General features: G+C 37.6%; 1 protein-coding gene across 4 annotated transcripts in view; it reads left to right on the top strand.

The window, feature by feature from the left end:
* PTEN (phosphatase and tensin homolog) overlaps positions 1 to 5,433 on the top strand; it is a 105,616-nt gene extending 100,183 nt beyond the window's left edge. For all 4 annotated transcript variants that reach the window (XM_039352002.1, XM_039352001.1, XM_039352000.1 and 1 more), the window contains one exon: positions 2,178 to 5,433. In XM_039352002.1, the coding sequence (XP_039207936.1) occupies positions 2,178 to 2,363 (186 nt within the window). In that variant the 3' untranslated portion in view covers positions 2,364 to 5,433. The remainder of the gene's footprint in view (positions 1 to 2,177) is intronic.
* Positions 5,434 to 19,534: the final 14,101 nt, after the last annotated feature.

The raw sequence follows: 19,534 nt of genomic DNA, 5'->3' as shown, positions 1-19,534 counted from the left end.
CTGGATCAAACTGCAAATAGCAAGATGCATTAAAAAACCCTCAACGTTTGAAAGGCGTACCAAATCTTATAAGGTGTGTCCATATGAGAGGATTTCCTGGTTAAGGTCACAAACTCAATGCTACACTATGTTAAAAATGTTGTTTTATTTGGCAACAACTCTGCAAGTGACTTTCAAGTTCAGTGTCTGAGTTGAACACACGGGCAATGCTGTTGGGGGATGTTACGTCTGACTGGCAATATTTAGGATATCTGTCTTCATCCTGGGCTCCAGTATTACTTACCTGCAAGCAGCAGCATACTTAATGACCAAGTACGTTCATTGTGCTGTCTCTTTTTAAAAATGATTAGTACCAACAATGAAGCTTGGCTCCAAGCTTTACCAGAGTAACCAATCTTCTGGGGTATTTCCACTAGCATAGTTCTGCTACTTGGCCATCTAGGCTGAACTTCGGAAGGACCACCCTTTCTTTTGTTGCGTATATCACCATTCTTCTCCTTTCAAACAGCTTACTACTTACTCATGTATGTGAATCACAGGTCATAGGGGGGAGTAAACTAGTTCCTCACCTGTAGCTGTACTTGTTAAGTGGTCATCTGTGAATTCAAACAGTCTTCCTTCCCTACTTAGTTTCTCAGTGTTCTTTCAGATTGGGTTTTAGGAACTGGTGGGTAGAAGGTGCATCGAGTTACAGGCAGTGGTAGAAGGGTGGAGGGGGAAATAATTCTGTGAACTCTGGAAGTCTTCAGAATAGAGCCATCCATTGACTTTACAGGTGATAACTCAAATAAAAGGAAGCAACCCATTCATAACTTTCCAGTCACTGGAGATATCCATGCTCTGTTGTTTCTGTGTGACCACAGTCACAGGTGCATTGTCTCTCTCTGGATAGGGGATCTTCCTCTATCAACCGTCAAGGACAGTTGAGGGGAGGTCATGACATTGTGCCATCAGGCAATTAGACACTTTGAGGTTAATTAAGTAGGCCATAGTGAAGGCAAAGTAGCTGTTGGATTCACCAGCAATAAAGACTGGGGACCTAGCTAGATCCAGTTGGTGGTTTATGTTTGGTACATATCCTACATATCCCATGCTGAGTAGATCTGGAGAGAAGCCCAAGGATGAGATTTTAGTTGCCACTACCCTTTTCCATGTGGACTGAAAAATCATCCTTCAGACTTAGCTTGAGCCAAATAGTTGAGAATGGTCACCTACACTTAATGATCACCTACATTCCATGTCAAGTGGTCTGATTTCAGAAAAGTGCCCTGCTCGACCATCATGGATTTTGATGAAATTTTGTGTGAACATGCACACATGTCCCCAATGAACATTGGTAAAGCATTACACTTGCCGATGCAATACTCTGTAGAAGGCTGCGGTATTGGGTCAGACAAATGACTGTATCTCTGCAAATATTTCATCGGCAAACGTAACATTTTACCAATGTTAATTGGGGACATGTGTGCATGTTCACACAAAATTTCATCAAAATCTGTGATGGTCAAGCAGGGACCCCCAGACCACTTGACATGAAATGACCCCTTAATATACAAATATATATTATCTATGCTGGAAAATCCATCCTGCTTGTTTTGGCATAACACGATCTTAGTTGAATTTTGTTCAGTAATGTTTTGGAAAGGAAATGAGCTTTCTTAACTTTAATTTGGAATTCATAAGCACACATTTATGTCCTGAAGGAATGTTATTTTATTCCCTTATTTGCGGTAAAATTCCCATTGAGCCTTTAAGCCAATTGATTGAAATACTTGTCAGAATCAAGAGGGGGGGGGGGGAAGGTGCATCAGTATTACTGCACACATTTTGTAAAATGTCTCCAGATTTGATTCAACTGAAGCCCAGAACAAGGAAGATATTTGGAGCTTCTATTAGCCAAATGCAGGTCCATTCTGGACAAACCTCGGAGTTACAACATGCACAGAAAATAAATGTACACCTCAAAATTAATGGGAATGTTTAAACAATTCAGTCTTTCTCATAATTGATGCTGCTTTGTAGATTTCCATTGGTTTTTGTGAAGAGAGAACATTTTAGTTTGTACTTAATTAAATATATATTTGCATTGTATCAGTATTTGCTTTTTATGGGCCAGACAGTAGCTCTTTTAAGCACATACAGTATATACTAATTTCTGTTCTCTTATTTTTTTCTAGGTGAAGCTATTTTTCACAAAAACAGTAGAAGAGCCATCAAACCCAGAAGCTAGCAGCTCAACTTCAGTAACACCGGATGTTAGTGATAATGAACCTGATCACTATAGATATTCTGACACCACTGACTCTGATCCAGAGAACGAACCTTTTGATGAAGATCAGCATACGCAGATTACTAAAGTCTGATTTTTTTTTTTTTATTTGGGAAAAAATACCACAATGAAGAAAACTTGAATAAACTGAATTATGGACCTTTTAAAATGGCAATAGGACACTGTGTCAGAATTATCTGTTGTAGGAACAGTTCTTTACCTGACCAATCTCATTTTGCCCTATTAAGCCTTTGGCTTGACACTTCTCCCATTGAAAAAAGAAAAAAAAGGTTACGTAGCTATGTTATGTATATACCTTTTGGTGTCAAGAGGACATTGAAATTTCAATTAGGAATACACAAAAATGGCACTTTCCTATTTGATTCCAGTTTTATAAAAGTGGAGACAGATCTGATGTGTATACGTAGGAATCTTCCTTTTGTGTTCTGTCACCAACTGAAGTTCCTGTAAAGCTCTTTCTAATACACAAGTTCACATCCTGCCCCTTTCTTTGCACTTTTGTGGCAACAGATAAGTCTGCAGTTGGCTCAGAGAAGTTACTGGGTTTTACTACATTCAAATGCATGTACCATGGATAGGAGTGTGGAAGGAGAAGCTGAGAAAGGAATGTTCTGTGCTGAACCCTGGACTGTGTACCATTTCTAGCTTACATGCACCTCTTTCGCATGCTACAGTAATAAATCCTGGACATATGAGGAATTGCCGCTGTCACTGCTTGTTTGTGCATTTTATTTTATTTTTTTAAGCATAATGGTGCTAGAAAAGGCAGCTGGAGGGGAACAGGAATGAACCTTCAATGGCATCGTAAAAATAAATGAAGGGTTAAAAATATGGTTTTACATGAAACAAACTAGATTTTCAGCTTGTACACTTGACAGTTAAAAGGGATGAAGGTGTGCATACAGGCTCCACCCCACATCCCTGCACATTTAGCTGCCCTGCAGAATTTCACATACACCTGTAGTCACTAAGATATGTAGGGAGTTGTAAGTGCTGCAATGAATGTAGTTTACTGTTCATTGTTTGGAAAGCTTGATAAGGCTGGGAGTCCTTGAGTTGCAGGTGTCTCCAGGTGAACACAACACCTGCAAATCTTCCTGCTGTAGACATGGGAATGTTAGGGGTGATGCTTACCTGTGTACCCTCACCCTTGGGATAATTTGAGTGCATATGTTTGCATGTTAACAGTCTAATTGCCTGCAGAGGGCAACAATAACAATCATACCAATGTGATGGTTATCTAGCAGAGATGGGCTTACAAAATTGTTTTGTGTGTTATAATTGCCATTCCCAAGCTTTGGATGATAAATGTCAGAGCAATATTATGTCTAAAAAACCAACAACAAGACCCCCCCCCTTTTGTCTTTCAAAACATGGAATTGCCATTTTGACGTTTTGTGTAAAAACTTGCTTGTTTATTGGTTAACATATTATTAATTATCCCACTCGAGTAAACAAATTTGAAATCCATTGTGCCAGTCCGTAGCATTAATAACAAGATTGTAGTGGCAACTAGTCAAGGCAAAACTCAGGCTGAATCCTGGACAAAGGAGCAAACGTGCTCCTTCAACATTCATTGGTGAATTTTGTTATCTTTCCTAATCCTGTGTGTAGTTCTGTGCCTATAATTTTATACTGATTTTAGTAGAGCTTGCATGTAGCTGCACAAAATCATAGCTTTCATCCATTATGTAAACTTTAAAACGCTAATGTTCAGGCTTCGTAAGTTGATCCAGTTCTGCAATACAGAAGATGGAGATTTGATTGGCAAGGGGCAACTTCAGAATTACCTCTGGCTTTTGTCCAGTGAACTGCGTTGAACTTGGCTTTCATACAACACTTTTGCCAGCAACATTAGCTACCTAAAAAAGTAGTGCTTTAAGAATATTTGGATGTTGACAGTGTTCAGTGTCTTGTATAGGAGCTCCAGATTGGAAATTGTTGAATGGCTTTTTGCACTGTTGTTTTTCCTTTCGAGTGTGAAGGTCTGAGTAAGGGTTTTGGATTTTGAATGTGTCAGTAGTTCTGAGAAGCCTTGTTTTATGGTATAGTCATTGGAAAGGAAAATGTCATTATTTATATATACATATATATGTATGTATGTATAACATATATATTATGCATACTCTCCTATAGTTAATTTCAGCTACCATCCCATAGAACATGGCAAGAATTCCTGTGACTGAAAGGTTTGAGTCCTAATTCAAACTTTATTTATACCTAATCATCATTGGCGTGAAAATGCATTCTCCTTTGGTAATTTCTTAAGTTTCTGGACTGTGTGCTTAAATTTTCAGATGTACAGTAGCTTACATGTCTAAAATTATTTGAAGGCATTTTGACAGGAGCTTACTGTTAGGCCCTGTGCCATCCCTCCTCATCTGTATTCTAACTTCCAATAGTTTGTCACAATAGTTAAATTAGCACCAAGGGTTTTTGCTGTGGCATGGTTGCAAACTGAAGGGTCGTTTATATGCAGCACCAATTTCTTTCAGCTTTAGGGAAGGAATAAAGGAAGGAGTAAGTTTTAGGGTGCCAGTGTACAGTTCCATGTTTAAATTCTAGCAACGTGCAATATGTTAACGATGCCTGTGGTTGCCACAAAGTGCCTCGTTTACCTTTTTTAAAATACTGTTCAGATGTGTCATGCATGCAGATGGAAGGGGTGGAACTGCGCACTAAAACGGAGGCTTTAATTGCAGTGCTTGAGTAGAGCTGCCTCTTTACTCTGCCAGTTCAAAATTCTCAGTCTGTTTTCATATAGAACACACACACACACACACACACACACACACACACACACACACACACACATTAAAAAAGTCTATTTAAGCAGCCTTATTCTGATTCAGCCTCTTCAGATACTATTGTGCTGTGCAACAGTGGCTCTGTGTGTAATGCTATGCACACGACAAGAAAATGACATGTACAGGTTAATGTCTCATATGAATCAGATGTCCGTTTGTTATTGTGTTAACAGCCCTTTATCTTAGTGTTAAAACTCCACTTAAAACTGATTAAAGTTTCATTCTTGTCACTGTGTTGGGTGTATTAAGTCACTTTTGTGAGATGGGCGGCCATATAAATTGTTTAAATATATAAATAAAAAATAAAATAAATATATGGAAGTATATTGAATAAAATGCTTATGTTTCTATAAAGTTATGTGAGTCATAATAAGCATGTTTAAAAACATCAAATTTCAAGTTTCTTTAAAAAAACAGGTTGGTGGGCTTTTGCTATTTTTTCATTGAATTTTAAAGGTAACACTTCCTTGCAATGTTTTAAAAGTTTTCCATTATGAAAGTATGAATGTGATTATAACTTTTCATGTTTGGGATCTACACCTTGATTTTGAGTGCGTTAGTGTGGGCATAGCATTATGTTACAGCCTTTGCATTAAGACGGACAAGTGATACTGTACAGTGCCCCTTATGTATATTTTCACCTACAGTGCTCTCAGCTTCTTGCCTTTGAGCTAGCTGGAGCTGATGGGATCCGAAGTCCAAAACTTTTGGAGGGTGTTGCTTGCATATCCCTACATTAAAAGGTTGCATGTGAAAATATGTTTTAAAAAAGATTGGTCTTTTCTTCAACTCAAAGTAACCATGATCACAAATTTTGGAAAAAATCTGCCCGAGGTCAAGAAAAGCTAAAGAAGACGGATACTATTATATACCCATTATTCTGATTGCATTGTAAAGCGGCTGTTTTATTTTTTTTCCAAACTAAAGCACTTAAATACAGTTTGAACATAGATCAAATGTTTTCATCTTTTTAGATCTGGATGGGTTTAATCATACAGCATTCAAATCTTTTATCACCACTAGAAATAAGCAATTTTAATGAATAATTTTGTTCCATGCAAGAATCAAATACAAGTAGAAGTATTTTCAATGTTAATATCTCTGGAAACAGCCAAAAGTCTTTACAAGGTTAACATAAATAACATTTAACATTTTCTAGAAGCCAGTATAAGAATTTTGTTTAAAACTATAACAATTGTTCAGGTTTCTTATATTTCATCTATTAAATGCATACAAGTTCGAATGTTGAGATGATCTGAATTTGTAGTACTCTTGAATGATATACCGAATTCTGCACAAAATGCTCTTTTATGCTGTACTTGTTTTCAAATATTAAAAGTCACTTCACTGTTCTTCCCCATTTTTGAAATGCAAGCACTCCTTAAATCTTACAAATTTCAACAAAGAGGTACAGGTAGTTCTCAACCTGTGACCACAATTGAGCCCAAAATTTATGTTGTTAAATGAGGAATTTGTTAATTGAGTTTTACCCCATTTTATGATCTTGCCACATTTGTTAGGTGAATCACTGCAGTTGATAAGTGACTAACGCAATTATTAAGTGAATCCAGGTTCCCCATTGAGTTTGCTTACAAGAGGGTTGCACAATTAATGACTGCAGGACATTAATTGTCATAAATATGAGTCAGTTGCCAGGCGTCTAAATGTTGAGCACGTGACCTTGGGGATGCTGCAACGGTTGTGTCATCGGCCATAATCCCTTTTTTTCAATGCCATTTTGTAACTTTGGTCACTAAACAAACTGTTGTAAGTCAAGTACTGTGTACCACCTGCACTGTGGGTTTCTGCTAGTAACTGCACCTAGCACCTGCATGTGTTTTAGCATGGTAGTCAACAATAGTTGCTTTTACAGTGAAAAGGGTATGAATATGAGAAAGAAATCCTATTGTACATCGGTTGATTTTTTTTAAAAAAAATGGTAACTTCAATAGGCTTGAATTATTAAATATTTTGTGGATATAGAAGATGTCTTGCTGAAAACAGTACTACATGATGAAAGCAAAACAAGCAGAAGATTAAATGAAATATTGAATAGTTTACTTCAACGCCAAGAGTATGAGAAAAATGTTTTATGTATTTCTGGATAAATTGTTAAGGAATGATTGTGGTGATGCGAGCAGTGTTTATTGGGCACATGAACGTGCCTATGCTTTTGTATGCAGACATTGCAGTTTCGTGGTCTGAGAACCTAAATGATTGAGACAGGTTGGATGGATGCAGCTAGGACCATGTACCTGAAAATCAGCTCCTCAAAGATGAAGGTAGTGTTTTGTCAAGGAAATGGAATGAAAAGTTGCAAGTTATACAAAAATGACAAAACAACTAGAGTACGTAAATTAATTTGGTCTAATGCTTTTTTCCTGCTTTCTAGTCAGACTTAGATTCCTGGCAGCTATATGGACAGGTTCAAGCAATTTCCTTGCCAACGTTTTCAAAAATGCCTTGCCATTTTCTTGACCCAAAGGTGCTTTTTTCAAAAGGCAACCGGACTTTGTTTTCCCTTGAAGATGTTTCCCTTCTCATCCAAGAAGCTTCTTCAATTCTTACTGGTTATTAGAAGCTTCTTGGGTGAGAAGGGAAACATCTCCAAGGGAAAACAAAGTCCAGTCGCTTTTTTTAAAAAGCACCTTTAGGACAACCATGACAGAGATTCTCCATAGACATTTGCCACTGATTTCTTCCTAGGGCTGCAAGAGAGTGATTGATCAAAAGACACCCAGCTGACTTTCTAACCAGACAGTCTTTTTAACTTTTCCCCACTCTCACTCCAGTATCTTCCGCATTAGACCCAACTGGCTCTCTTGAATGCTTACTAGAACTGAGAAAAGAGATGCAGGAATTTTAACACATGCAAATGCCAGCAGAAAGATAGTACTATACTTTTTTTTTAAATGAGGAATAATGGTTGAAAGGAGCAATTCTGTACACTTCCTTCTATGGCAGTGGTGGCGAACCTATGGTATGCGTGCCACAAGCAGCACTCGGAGCCATCTCTGTGGGCACATGTGCTGTTGCCCCAGCTTCGCTTCCCCCCATGACCACCTCACCAGCAGCCCCCCTGGAGGAGAGTCGTCCCTGAGCGTGCCCCATATGGAGCAGCGCAGCCAAGGACATGGCAGCCAGGCAGCGTAGACAAGACTCTGCCCTCATGCCCCATCTCACACAGTTGATGCTGCGGGGCACAGGCAGAGGGCGTGGCTGCCATGGCGCTGCTGGGCTGCCTGGGCAATCTGCGGCGGGCCCTGAAGGCGGTGAGTGGCCCTGCAGGCGGGGGCGGGGCCAGTTTTTGGGCATTCGGTCTCTAAAAGGTTCGCCATCACTTCTATGAAAATGAGATCTGGCCATGTCAATAGAGGCATACCCTTTATAGAATAGAAATAACAGAAATAAGTGGGTGTAGTGAAAATGGATTAATTGGAAAGTGTGTGGTAAATCGGGTTGTAGATGAATGTAGATTCTATATATACAGATGAGTAACCAGAACAAAACAATTAACACTGAGATGGTTCAGTCATATGAAAAGACTGAATTAGAATCAGATTGTAATATAAATATGTGAAGACTGAATAAGTTAAGACCGAAGAAAAATGCTTTTGGATGGTTCTGCTGAGAGCCTCAAAAGTGTATGAGAGGTTTAAGAAACAACAAGCAATGTAAGAAGTGTATTGTTATAGGAGGAGCAAGAATGGTTGGCAGGAATCGTTACATTGAAGTATAATTAATGGGCATACAGTAAATCTATATCTAAATCTATGTCCCCCCATCTCTCCTACCGTAATTTCTTTGGCTTGCTTTATTCCTTTTTTTTTTGTATAATATTGCTTACCTCAAAAAAGAAAATAGCATGATGAAGATGAGCAGATTGATAATTTTAGAAAGCGGCAATATGGCACAGCAACCTTTTACCCAGAATCTTTTCATATTGGTGTCTTTTTTAATTCCTTCCTGCTTGTTTATTAAAACCAGTGAGAACAGAGGCAATCTTAAGTCTTGCATCAGTGACTACAAACCAAGAATTGCTTGCAGTCACAAACCTTCAAACAAAAAATGTTTGAATGAAACTAAAAAAAATAAAAATACAGGAAGTCAAAGTGATTTTGAAAAGAGATGAATTTGATTGAAATTTTACCACTGTCCACATCAGGCTCTATAACCATTGTCAAGTCCACATTTCCCTATTGAAACTCTTAAGGGTTTATTCTCCTTGCCACTCAAGATACGTGAATAGGCATATGCACGAATGGGAAGGATCTTCCACATCCCCACTTTATCATGATCAGATAATTCAGAATGCTTAGAGTTCCTTATTTTCATTTTTCATTATATTATTTTAAAAAATGCAAATCTTTGTCTTAAATCTAAAATAATCATTTCCTCTCTCTTGAATAAATGCAGTTATTTACCAAAGTTGAGTTGGATGCTATCAAAGTTAGTTACTGAACTTTATCTGAGAAATCACAAATTTTGAACTGGATTCTGTAAATAGAGTTATTCTGCTGCTGTTATCGTCCATCTGAATTTTCTTTATTATTGATATTAATATGCTAATAATTAACACCTTAACATTAATTATTGTAGATAGATAGATAGATAGATAGATAGATAGATAGATAGATAGATAGATAGATAGATAGATAGAGTCTCAGTTTAACAAGGGAGCTGTCATACTATCTTAGTACATAATCTGATTGAAGATTTGTCCTCAAGAGGACAATTGCTGAGCTATTTTCTACTGGCAATCAGATGCCACTAGTAGCCATGATAGTTACGGTGCAACAAGTTTAATGCAGGAATCTTGAATGGGTGCCAAGCAGTGGTCCCTCATGGGAATAGTGAGGGATCAAATTTAAGAGAAAATTGGATGTGGATTTGGCATTCTTAGGCTCCAGCACCAAAGTGTTGGTCATAAGCATCAGTGTAGGGATCTACATTTCTCTTGGGGATTACTATATTTACTGCTCCATCTTGGCTTTATGATCAGCGTTGTTTTATAAGTGGAAAAGCATCTCTCCTCATTACATGCAGCAAGTGTAAAAACAAATAAAACACAACAGGAAGCACAGGTTATGCCGTGCCTAGGTGAATTGTTCAAAAGGCTTGGGTAAACCAAAATATCTTTACTTGCTATTGAAAAAGCACAAAAGTAGCATCAGGTAAACTCAAGAGGTAGATTCATGACGTAGAGGCACCAGATAAGAATATGTATATTGGAAGAAATAATCCAGCTATTTCTTTAGATAAAAGAAATAAAGTCCCATTTATTATAAAACTGGTACATTTGATGGAGCAGATTAAAGTTACAGGTAAGGCTGACCCATTCTGAACCAAGTGCAGTGTGGGACACAGCACATTGCCATACACAGTTAATGGAATTGTATCTCCTATTTGCCTTACTGGTTGTTAAGAATAGCAGGAAAGAGTCTTTTGAAGATGTCATTATGGGAGATTTGACTGATGGATCCTCAGAAAGAGGTAGGGCTTTAAAAGATAAGATGGCGAATGAAGTTGTACAGATGTGGAAGCAAGAATGGTTTCCAAGGATAGAAATAGCTAGAGCAGTGGTTCTCAACCTGTGGGTTGGGACCCCATTTGGGGTCGAACGACCATTTCACGGGGGTCGCCAAACAAGGCTGTCCGCCATTTTTTTCCCCTTTTATTTGGCCATGCCCCTGGCACCCAGTGATGTATAAGTGGTTGGGGGTCACCACAACATGGGGAACTGTATTATGGGGTCGTGGCATTAGAAAGGTTGAGAACCACTGAGCTAGAGTGAATGGTGTTGGTATGAACTAGGTTTAGCAATGTTTCCTTTTCCTTACATCTTTATTTTGCTGTTTCTTACACCATGTCTGCCTTGTTTATTCCCCAGTATGTACATACTCATGTATGATCTCTTGCCAGGTTTTACATATTCTATCAACAGGTTTAATCTCTCTCCCCTCTTGCTTTCCCCTCTACAATCTGTTTTCATTTTTACATTTTGTTAGTTACCTGGCATTTTAACCACATAAAAATGAATAATTGCCATCACTAAACATTAAGAGTTCAGTACTGGGAATATATAAACTGCAGATGTTGCTGACATATATGCTTACCCATAAATTTATCTTTTGATAAATTTTGAATTCCATTAATTTCATGTTATGAGATAAAATTTGTTGGAAGTTGTTTTTGTAGAAAAATCCCATCTAAGTACCTAGACTTTTCATTATACAGTCAGAATTAAGTAGGAAATTAACCCTCTAGTGTAATTTGCAGTCTTAAAATTTTAGGTAGGTTTTTCCCCCATTGGGCCCCCTGCTAATGAAAAAAAATGTTCAAGTAAAGGAACAAAAAAAAAATGCTTCAATTCATATTTACTTGACAGAGAAGATATGTGCATCCAACTTTGTAGTAATCACATTTTGTCAAATTAAAAAAAACCAGGCAACTTGTCCTTTTAACTTCAAACCATTTTATAAATTGAAAATCATGCATAAAACCCAGTAAGTATCTCAGAACAACGTTTAAAGAGTTGAAAAGTATTTTATTTATTTATTTATTTATTTTATTTATTTACTACTATCCTTCATGTCATCACATTACATAAACTAATTTACATTTTGTATACAACCCATTGAATATAACCCATTGATTTGTTGCTGGAAAAAAAATACATTTGGATATTTAATTAATCACATTCAGGAGCTACAGTAAACATTAGATAGTTTTTTGTTTCAGATTTTCATACACTTGGCATATTTCTATCAATGAAAGAAACTAATCCAAGGAAAAGGTTCATTAGACTTCCAGGAAATACTGTTCCGCATTACAGATGCCAATTATTAAGCACTGTGGTATAGAATTCCACCATAGTTTTCTTCAAAAGATTTGATACATCAACATAGATTTAGAAAAATCCATTCTCAAATCTGGTGGTTTATAACTTAAATGTGCCACATATTTTACATATCTTTGCTAACCTTTTAGTGCTGACTTTGATTATTCTTACAGTGAAGTGAAAATTACAGATTATGTTTGTACTTAAGCTTCGTCTCAAGTTTTTAATTATTTGCTCTAATTTTTTGTAGTACATTTGCATCATACTTTTATGTCAAACCTTCACTTGACTGGTAGTTTGAACTATTCCATATGTGCAACACTTTTCAGTAAGATAACTTTGATTTTAAGTGGAGACTAATATTATGTTAGTTTTAAAGAGATATCACCATCACCTGGTGATTCAGAGGTGTAAAATCAGAGAATAGGGACAAGTAAAAAAGACTTTTCCCAGGCTAGAGTTCACCCTATAGCCAGGTGTTTTTAAGAACATTACTGCAAATCTGAGCAAGCGTACTTTAAATTAGTTATATTACTATGTGGGGTTCTTTGTGCTTTGTTCAAGTTGCAGAAAGAATGATGTTAATCACTGTGCTTAATACAAAACATAAAAGGAATCTTCCTCTAGCTGAGTGTTAAAGCTTTCGGTATTCAGCTAAGTGACTTTAATCATTAATCTTTGTTCAACCCTTCAGTAAGGATTGCATAGTACTGTGTATTCTTCAGGTTCACACCACACAGGTGTTAAATGTGACATTTAAACAGTGGTGTGTAAAGACATACAGCAATAAACATACTATAAATCTGAAAAATGACAGTCACTAATGAGTTTAAAACTATCAATAAAAACAATGAGTTAACCCAACATCTAAATGTTGGCATAAAGGAATGTAGACCTGACTTTGAGGAAGGTGTAAGCAAGCCTAGTAAGGAATGAGAAGAGATTACCCAGTCCCAAAAAGTATGAGAAACTCAACCGTACCTTGATTTTTTTTTTTGGTATAAAATAAAATAGAGATAAACTTCATCAGGCTTTCAAGATGAAGAATAGCCTAACCATCGCAGTTCCAACCAGAACTGGCCTGATGTTATGTCTACTTTCTCATGATGGAGATTGGCCAGTTTGAACTGTCCAGATGAACTATGGGGTGGGGTTTACTTGGGGACACTTCAAATTATTGATCTGAGTGGGAAACCCTCAGATCCTGTCTAGTATGCCTGCTATCAACTTCTAATAAAAGTTCCTTTTGGAAGAGCTTGCTTGCCATGAGTTCTGCTTTCTTGGGATGAGGTATTGAAGGGGATCCTGACAGAAGGATTCCTCCATCCTCAGACTGCAATATCTAAAATTTGCAAGATAGCAATAGACACAGGAGAATAAAGACAAGGAAGTTACATGAAATACAGAGTCATAAATTCAAGAAAATGTGGATTCATATATAGTCAAAGAGCACAGAACAACACTCCACTGTTAATTAAGCCTTTTACTGTTCTACAATTTGTCCCACGTAAAGTATCCATAACTCCTGGTATATTGATTGATTTCATATATTAATAAGCAACACATTCTGCAACATTAGGATGGCAGTTTGTGAATTTCTGTTCCAAATTGGGCAATTGTACAGCAGGCCCAAAGCATATGAATTTCTCAGCTCCTAAATTAACCCCCCCCCCTTCCTTCAAAGACTGTTCTCTTTGAGCCTCTCTGATTTGTTGGAGAAACTGTTCTTATGAATAGGATGACTTCTCCTTTTGACCCTTTATATTTATGTGGTCCTAAGTAGCTGGATTCACAAAACACCTTAAAACCATGCTAACAGATTATAACATATAACATGTAATTCTGAAACAAATCATATTCTGGCTTGATAGTTTATAAAACACACCAACATCATATCTGAGTTCTTACAATAATGCTAATTCTCTGCCTAGTTAACTCTATTTTACTCCAGACTCATCTCTTGTGCAAACAGTCAAGGGTAGATATAAATCAATATAGTTTAATATTGACAATGGAACCATCAGATTTGGTTTCTACTCATCTCCAGCCTCCAGGGCTTGCTATAGTTCCCCTGGATGAAACAATCACTCCACTAAGGAGAGAAGATGGCAAGGAAGGCATAGAATCAAAATCATATGAAGTATTAGTACTGCTTTATAAAACCTTACTAAGACCACATCTGGAATACTGCATCCAGTTTGGTCACCACATTATGAAAAAGATGTTGAGACTTTGGAAAAAGTGCAGAGAAGAGCAAGTAAGATGATTAAAGGCCTGGAGACTAAAACATTGAAGAACAGTTGTAGGAACTGGGTTTGGCTAATCTAGAGAAAAGAAGGTGACATGATAGTAGTATCCCAGTATTTGAGGGGCTGCCACAAAGAAAAGGGGGTCGACTTATTTTCCAAAGCACCAGAAGACAAGATAAGAAACAATGGATGGAAACTAATCAAAGAGAGAAACAACCTGGAATTAAGGAGAAACTTACTAACAGTCAGAACAATTAACTAGTGGAACTAACCAGCTTGCCTTCAGAAATTGTGGTTTTTAAGAAGAGACTTAAGAAGAAACTGAACAGCCACTTGTCTGGAATGGGACAGGGTCTCCTGCTTGAGCAGAGGTTTGGATGAGAAGACCTCCAAGGTTCCTTCCAGCTCTATTCTGATTGAAATAACACTTTCAGTATGGACTGTCATATATAACATGCAGATAACCTGAGAATTATAGGTGCCAAAATGCATCCCAACAACTGGGTTCATTCCAACAGTTGGATCCATGAATGAGCTTATCCACAAATACATAGAATAACACTTTAAAAATTCCCATATATCTTAAGGATAAGCCCATCCATGAATAAGCAGACCCTTGAATGTTTAACCAAAATGTCATGAAACTGCATCACTGCCTCAAAACCAAATAGGACATTGCAGATATGAAAAATTTAAATACAGTATATAGAAACGTTGAGGGTCAATTTATGTAGAGGTGATGCATTTCTCATAGCATTTTGGTTAAACAGTCAAGGGCCAGATTATCTGTTCACGGGCTTATATAAGAGCATATACTGTAAATTACCCTTCAGAAGATAATTGTTGAGGATTTATTTCTTTAAAATAGCTATCAGCTACTTCTCATATGTATAATCCCCAAAGTGGCAAAGTGAGCAGTTTCATAGAGCTAAGTCTAGTTTCTGCAAGCTATGATGTCCAGTTCCTGAACATTAGAGAGGCCAGGAGTGGTATCAAAAAATAACCCAAAAGAATATGTAGCAAGCAGTGGATCGATGCCTTCCTCCAGCAGCAAAACCAACCAAAGATTACTTTGAAAGATGAGTGGTTTGTTTTAAACTAAGCCCTATTTTTTCTGGATGCATGATATTTTAGGAAGTCAGCAACACAGTGGCAGGGGTGAACTGATTCAGCTCATTTTAGTATCCCATCAATTACCTGATGATGCTTTCTGACAGTGTTTGTTTCTAAGATTTTCAGAAATAGTCTTGTTATTAGCTGTATTCGAATATTCTTTTGCTCATATAATTAAAAGATCGTGTGGAAGGGGGATGGGAATTGTTGATAAGGCATCTTGCCAAAAATTCCCTTTCCTCTTATTTGTACCTCTTCCCAAATTAAGGGGTGGACAATTTAATGCTGAAAAGAGGTTGGGGGGGGGAGTCTTCCCTATTTATGGAGCAGACTTGTGTCCTGTAATGCAGTACCCAGTGTTTATTTCTTTTTGCTTGGAAGAGATTTCCCCATTTCTTCAGTGCTGTGTGAACTTCCTTGTCTAGCAAAGGAATTCAAGTATGGCAAACTTTCCATAAATGTTTAGATTTTGTTTGGCTTCATTAAGCTGAGAGCAGTAATTTGAGAAGGAGGCTAAGCAAAGTATGTGGCTATTTCAGAGAAGCTATTAGAGTTACAAACTGTAAATTAGGTTTAATGCTGGATCAGTAGGGTTGGGGGTGGAGGCACAAGCAAACATTGCTTGAAATGAATGCCAGCAAGTAAATTTTTCTTTGAGGCAGAGTTGGATATGTGGGAAAATGCCTTTTTGACCAGGGAAGATGAAAACGAATGAATAAACAAAACAAATGCCTCAAACCAAATAGGACACAGTAGATCAAAGGCTCGGTCAATTTACAAATGCAATAAACCCATAATGGAGAAAACTGATGGCCCGACATTTATCCACCTGGAATTTTGGCTATTAATTCAGTAATTGGAATGTAAATGGGTTTGGGCTAAGGTTTTGCATTTTGTTTTAATCTTACATTGTTAAAAGGCTGGAAGAGGTACTCCAAAATTATACAAAATTCACCACCACCCCCTTGAAAAAACTCAGCCACTTTTTTTTCTTTTTCTGTTCTTCTGCTTAAATAAATTGAGGGAAACATGAAAAAAAAGGAAAAATCCACTCCATATCTTTTCAATACAAATGAATCTATGGTTTATTTCAATTCTGCCATGATTCCTGATAGAGTAAAATAGTAAATAGAAAAATAAAAATAGGAAAGGAGGGGAAAAATAAACTGCATCTTGTTATAATCTTAGATGAAGATCCAGATGTTCAGTTTTGTTTCTGCAGAAGAATGGCTTGAGAACTGTATTCAGAAATTTCTTCTGATTGAAGGGATGAGGCATTGTTAATTCTCTCTCTCTCTCTCTCTCTCTCTCTCTCTCTCTCTCTCACACACACACACACACACACACACACACACACACACACACACACTATCTTTTAAAGGACTATTATTTGAATCACCTATCTATCCCTGGCAAACACACACTAAGGTTTCTGGGTAGATCAAAATAGAAAAAAAATAGATTTTACATTAACAATGGATTAATGCCAATTTAAATGCATCAAGACAAAAATGAAAATCAGAAATGCAAAACATGATGGGAGATGTTATAATTCAAATTAGGGCAGAAATGAAAAAGATTTTAGAGAAATTCAAAAGAAAACTAAATTAGGTGGATTAAGATTTCCCAAAACAAGCAAATAAAGTTTTATACATACACTTGTAAAATTTGTCCAATTATGTTTCCCAGAAATATTTCCTGTTCCAGCCATGATGGTTACCTTAGTTTTTTGGGGTGATATAGAGCAGTGTTTTTCAAACTTGGCAATTTTAAGATGTGTGGGCTTCAACTCCCAGAATTCTTCAGCTAGTATGTCCATATATCTTAAAACTGCTGAGGTTGAAAACACTGGTGTGTGATTTTCCCTTCCAGATTTATCTTCCTGACAACCCTGTGACTCATATTTGTATGGCACCAGACTAGATGCATGTTTATGTTTTAGTTCATGTCGGGGAAAGCATCAACTCTCCAAATCTTTCTATACATTGGCTACAAGTAGCTAATAAATTTGATCCCAATAGAGCTTTTCCTGGCTAAAGTATTGGTGGATAGCACATTACCTTAGCTATGAGGAAGAACCCTATGTGATTAGTTTATACTTCAGTGTGTTATATGAGCTCCCCTCTGCCAAATTGGGCTGAGATTCTGGAAAGAGTGCAGAAAACAGCAACAAAGATGATTAGGGGTCTGGAAGCTAAAACATATGAAGAATTGTTGCAGGAATTGGGTATGTCAGTCTAGTGAAAAGAAAGACTAGGAGTGACATGAGAGCAGTGTTCCAATATCTAAGGGGCTGCCACAAAGAAAAGGGAGTCAACCTATTTTCCAAAGCACCAGAAGGCAAGACAGGAAACAATGGATGGAAATTAATCAGAGAAGCAACCAAGAACTAAGGAGAAATTTCCTAACAGTGAGGACAGCTTGCCTTCAGAAGTTGTAGGCGCTTCTTCACTGGAGGCTTTAAAGAAGAGACTGGATAGTCACTTGTCTGGAATAGTATAGCTCCATTATTCTGAATAATAAACCATGGTAAATGTGTCATTCAATGACACAGCCAATGGCCGTGTAAGAGGTCTTAAATTTGGCAGTGGAGATATGGTGTAGTGGCCAAATTCCTGTTTTTTCTGAGCGAAGGGTTCTCCTGAAGCCTTTGGTTGCTTGTGAGTTAGGCCTCCTGATCTATTACATCAGGGGTCTTCAGGCTTGGCCCTTTTATGACTCATGCACTTCAACTCCCAGAATTCCTCAGCCAGGCATGCTGGCTGAGGAATTCTGGGAGTTGAAGTCCATGTGTCATAAAAGGGCTGAGTTTGAAGACCCCTGTATTACATCCATGCGCTCTTGTTGCTTGTGCAAGAGCATGGAGCACCCTTTCTTAAACTACAGTCTTGAAACAGCCCATCCTTGCTTCACTGTGCAAAACAGCCCCACATGTTAGTTCATCTTTGATAGCAACTTACTGGAAATTTAACAGCTCATAGCAGTAATCTGTCACACCAAGGAAACCAGAAAAGCAGACATTTAGGCAAGGTGGATTTTGTAAGTGGGTTCTCCCCACCTCCCATCTGATTAAACAGCCTTCCTATTTCATTGCAGATGGCTATGGTAAGAACTATAACTCCAGCAACAAAAGCCAGAGCTTGAGTTGTTTCTTTTCCTCTTCCCTCCTCCTCCCTTTTTCTTTACTGTGTTGTAATATGCAAGTCTTGAAAAGAAAAAAAAAGAATTGTAGTGCTGATGAGCCTCCTTGAGGCATCTTTTTAATGTAAAGTACAAGGAACAAATCTTTCAAATAAATATTTATTTCTAAGGTTCTAGTAGTACAAAAATATTTTCAGTTATCCTATTCACCCCGAAGAGCTCACTAGCAGTTCTTAATGGCAGAACAGCTTTGAAATGTGCTTTTTCCTCTATCTCTTGAAAGGACAGGGATGATGCAGCTATTATGTAAAATGCCTTAAAACAAAATTTTCTCCACTTTCGTCCCACCCTGCTAACACACCGTCCTTTATTTCATTGTTTTAATGAGTTAGAGAGTAATGTTATGATTGCATTTTAAATTTTCCCCTGAGTAATGACTTATGCTGGGCTGAGGCATTGCAGATTATAGGAACACAATTTGTTAGGATTGCATAATTAGTTATTTAACACTTTATGTGTTCCAAGCAGTCCTCAATAAGAGGAAAGTTTATTTCCATGTTGCAGACAGAGAGCTGAGCACTTGTATCTAGGTGAAGACTGCTGCATGGGGAAAAAAAAATCACAATTCTTACTTATTTTCATTTAAGTGATTAATATCTTCTTTTCTACCATTAGTCTATGTGTTTTTCCTCTCTCTAGATTTATCTTCCTGACTGTCCTAGAACCCACAACTCTGTAGTATTAAATAGGCAGATGTATGAGTTTTAGCCTATGCCCTTTATTTCAGCGATAAGTGGCCCCAGCTATTATAGGTCAGAGGTCCCCAACCTTTTGGGCACCAGGGACCGGTGCCCTGGAGAAAGTTTTTTCCATGGACCAGAGGGGGGTGGTTTTGAATACTGCCTGCATCCTGAGGATGGAGCTTTGCTTGTTTGTGCAGCACACTTGGTGGCATGCTGCGGACCGGTACCAGTCCACGGACCAGGGGTTGGGGACCCCTGCTATAGGTAACAGACTGCCTAGATTTAGTCACTGCAATTTTCATAGCAATAATTTTTTTTCAGAAGTGGTTTGCCCTTATTACCTGCTTCCT

The sequence above is a fragment of the Crotalus tigris genome, unplaced genomic scaffold, assembly GCF_016545835.1.
Source record: "Crotalus tigris isolate CLP2741 ecotype Arizona unplaced genomic scaffold, ASM1654583v1 scf7180000018396.560290, whole genome shotgun sequence".
Lineage (NCBI taxonomy): Eukaryota > Metazoa > Chordata > Lepidosauria > Squamata > Viperidae > Crotalus > Crotalus tigris.
Note: the sequence above shows the minus strand (reverse complement) of the source record. Positions and strands in the feature narration are given on the sequence as shown.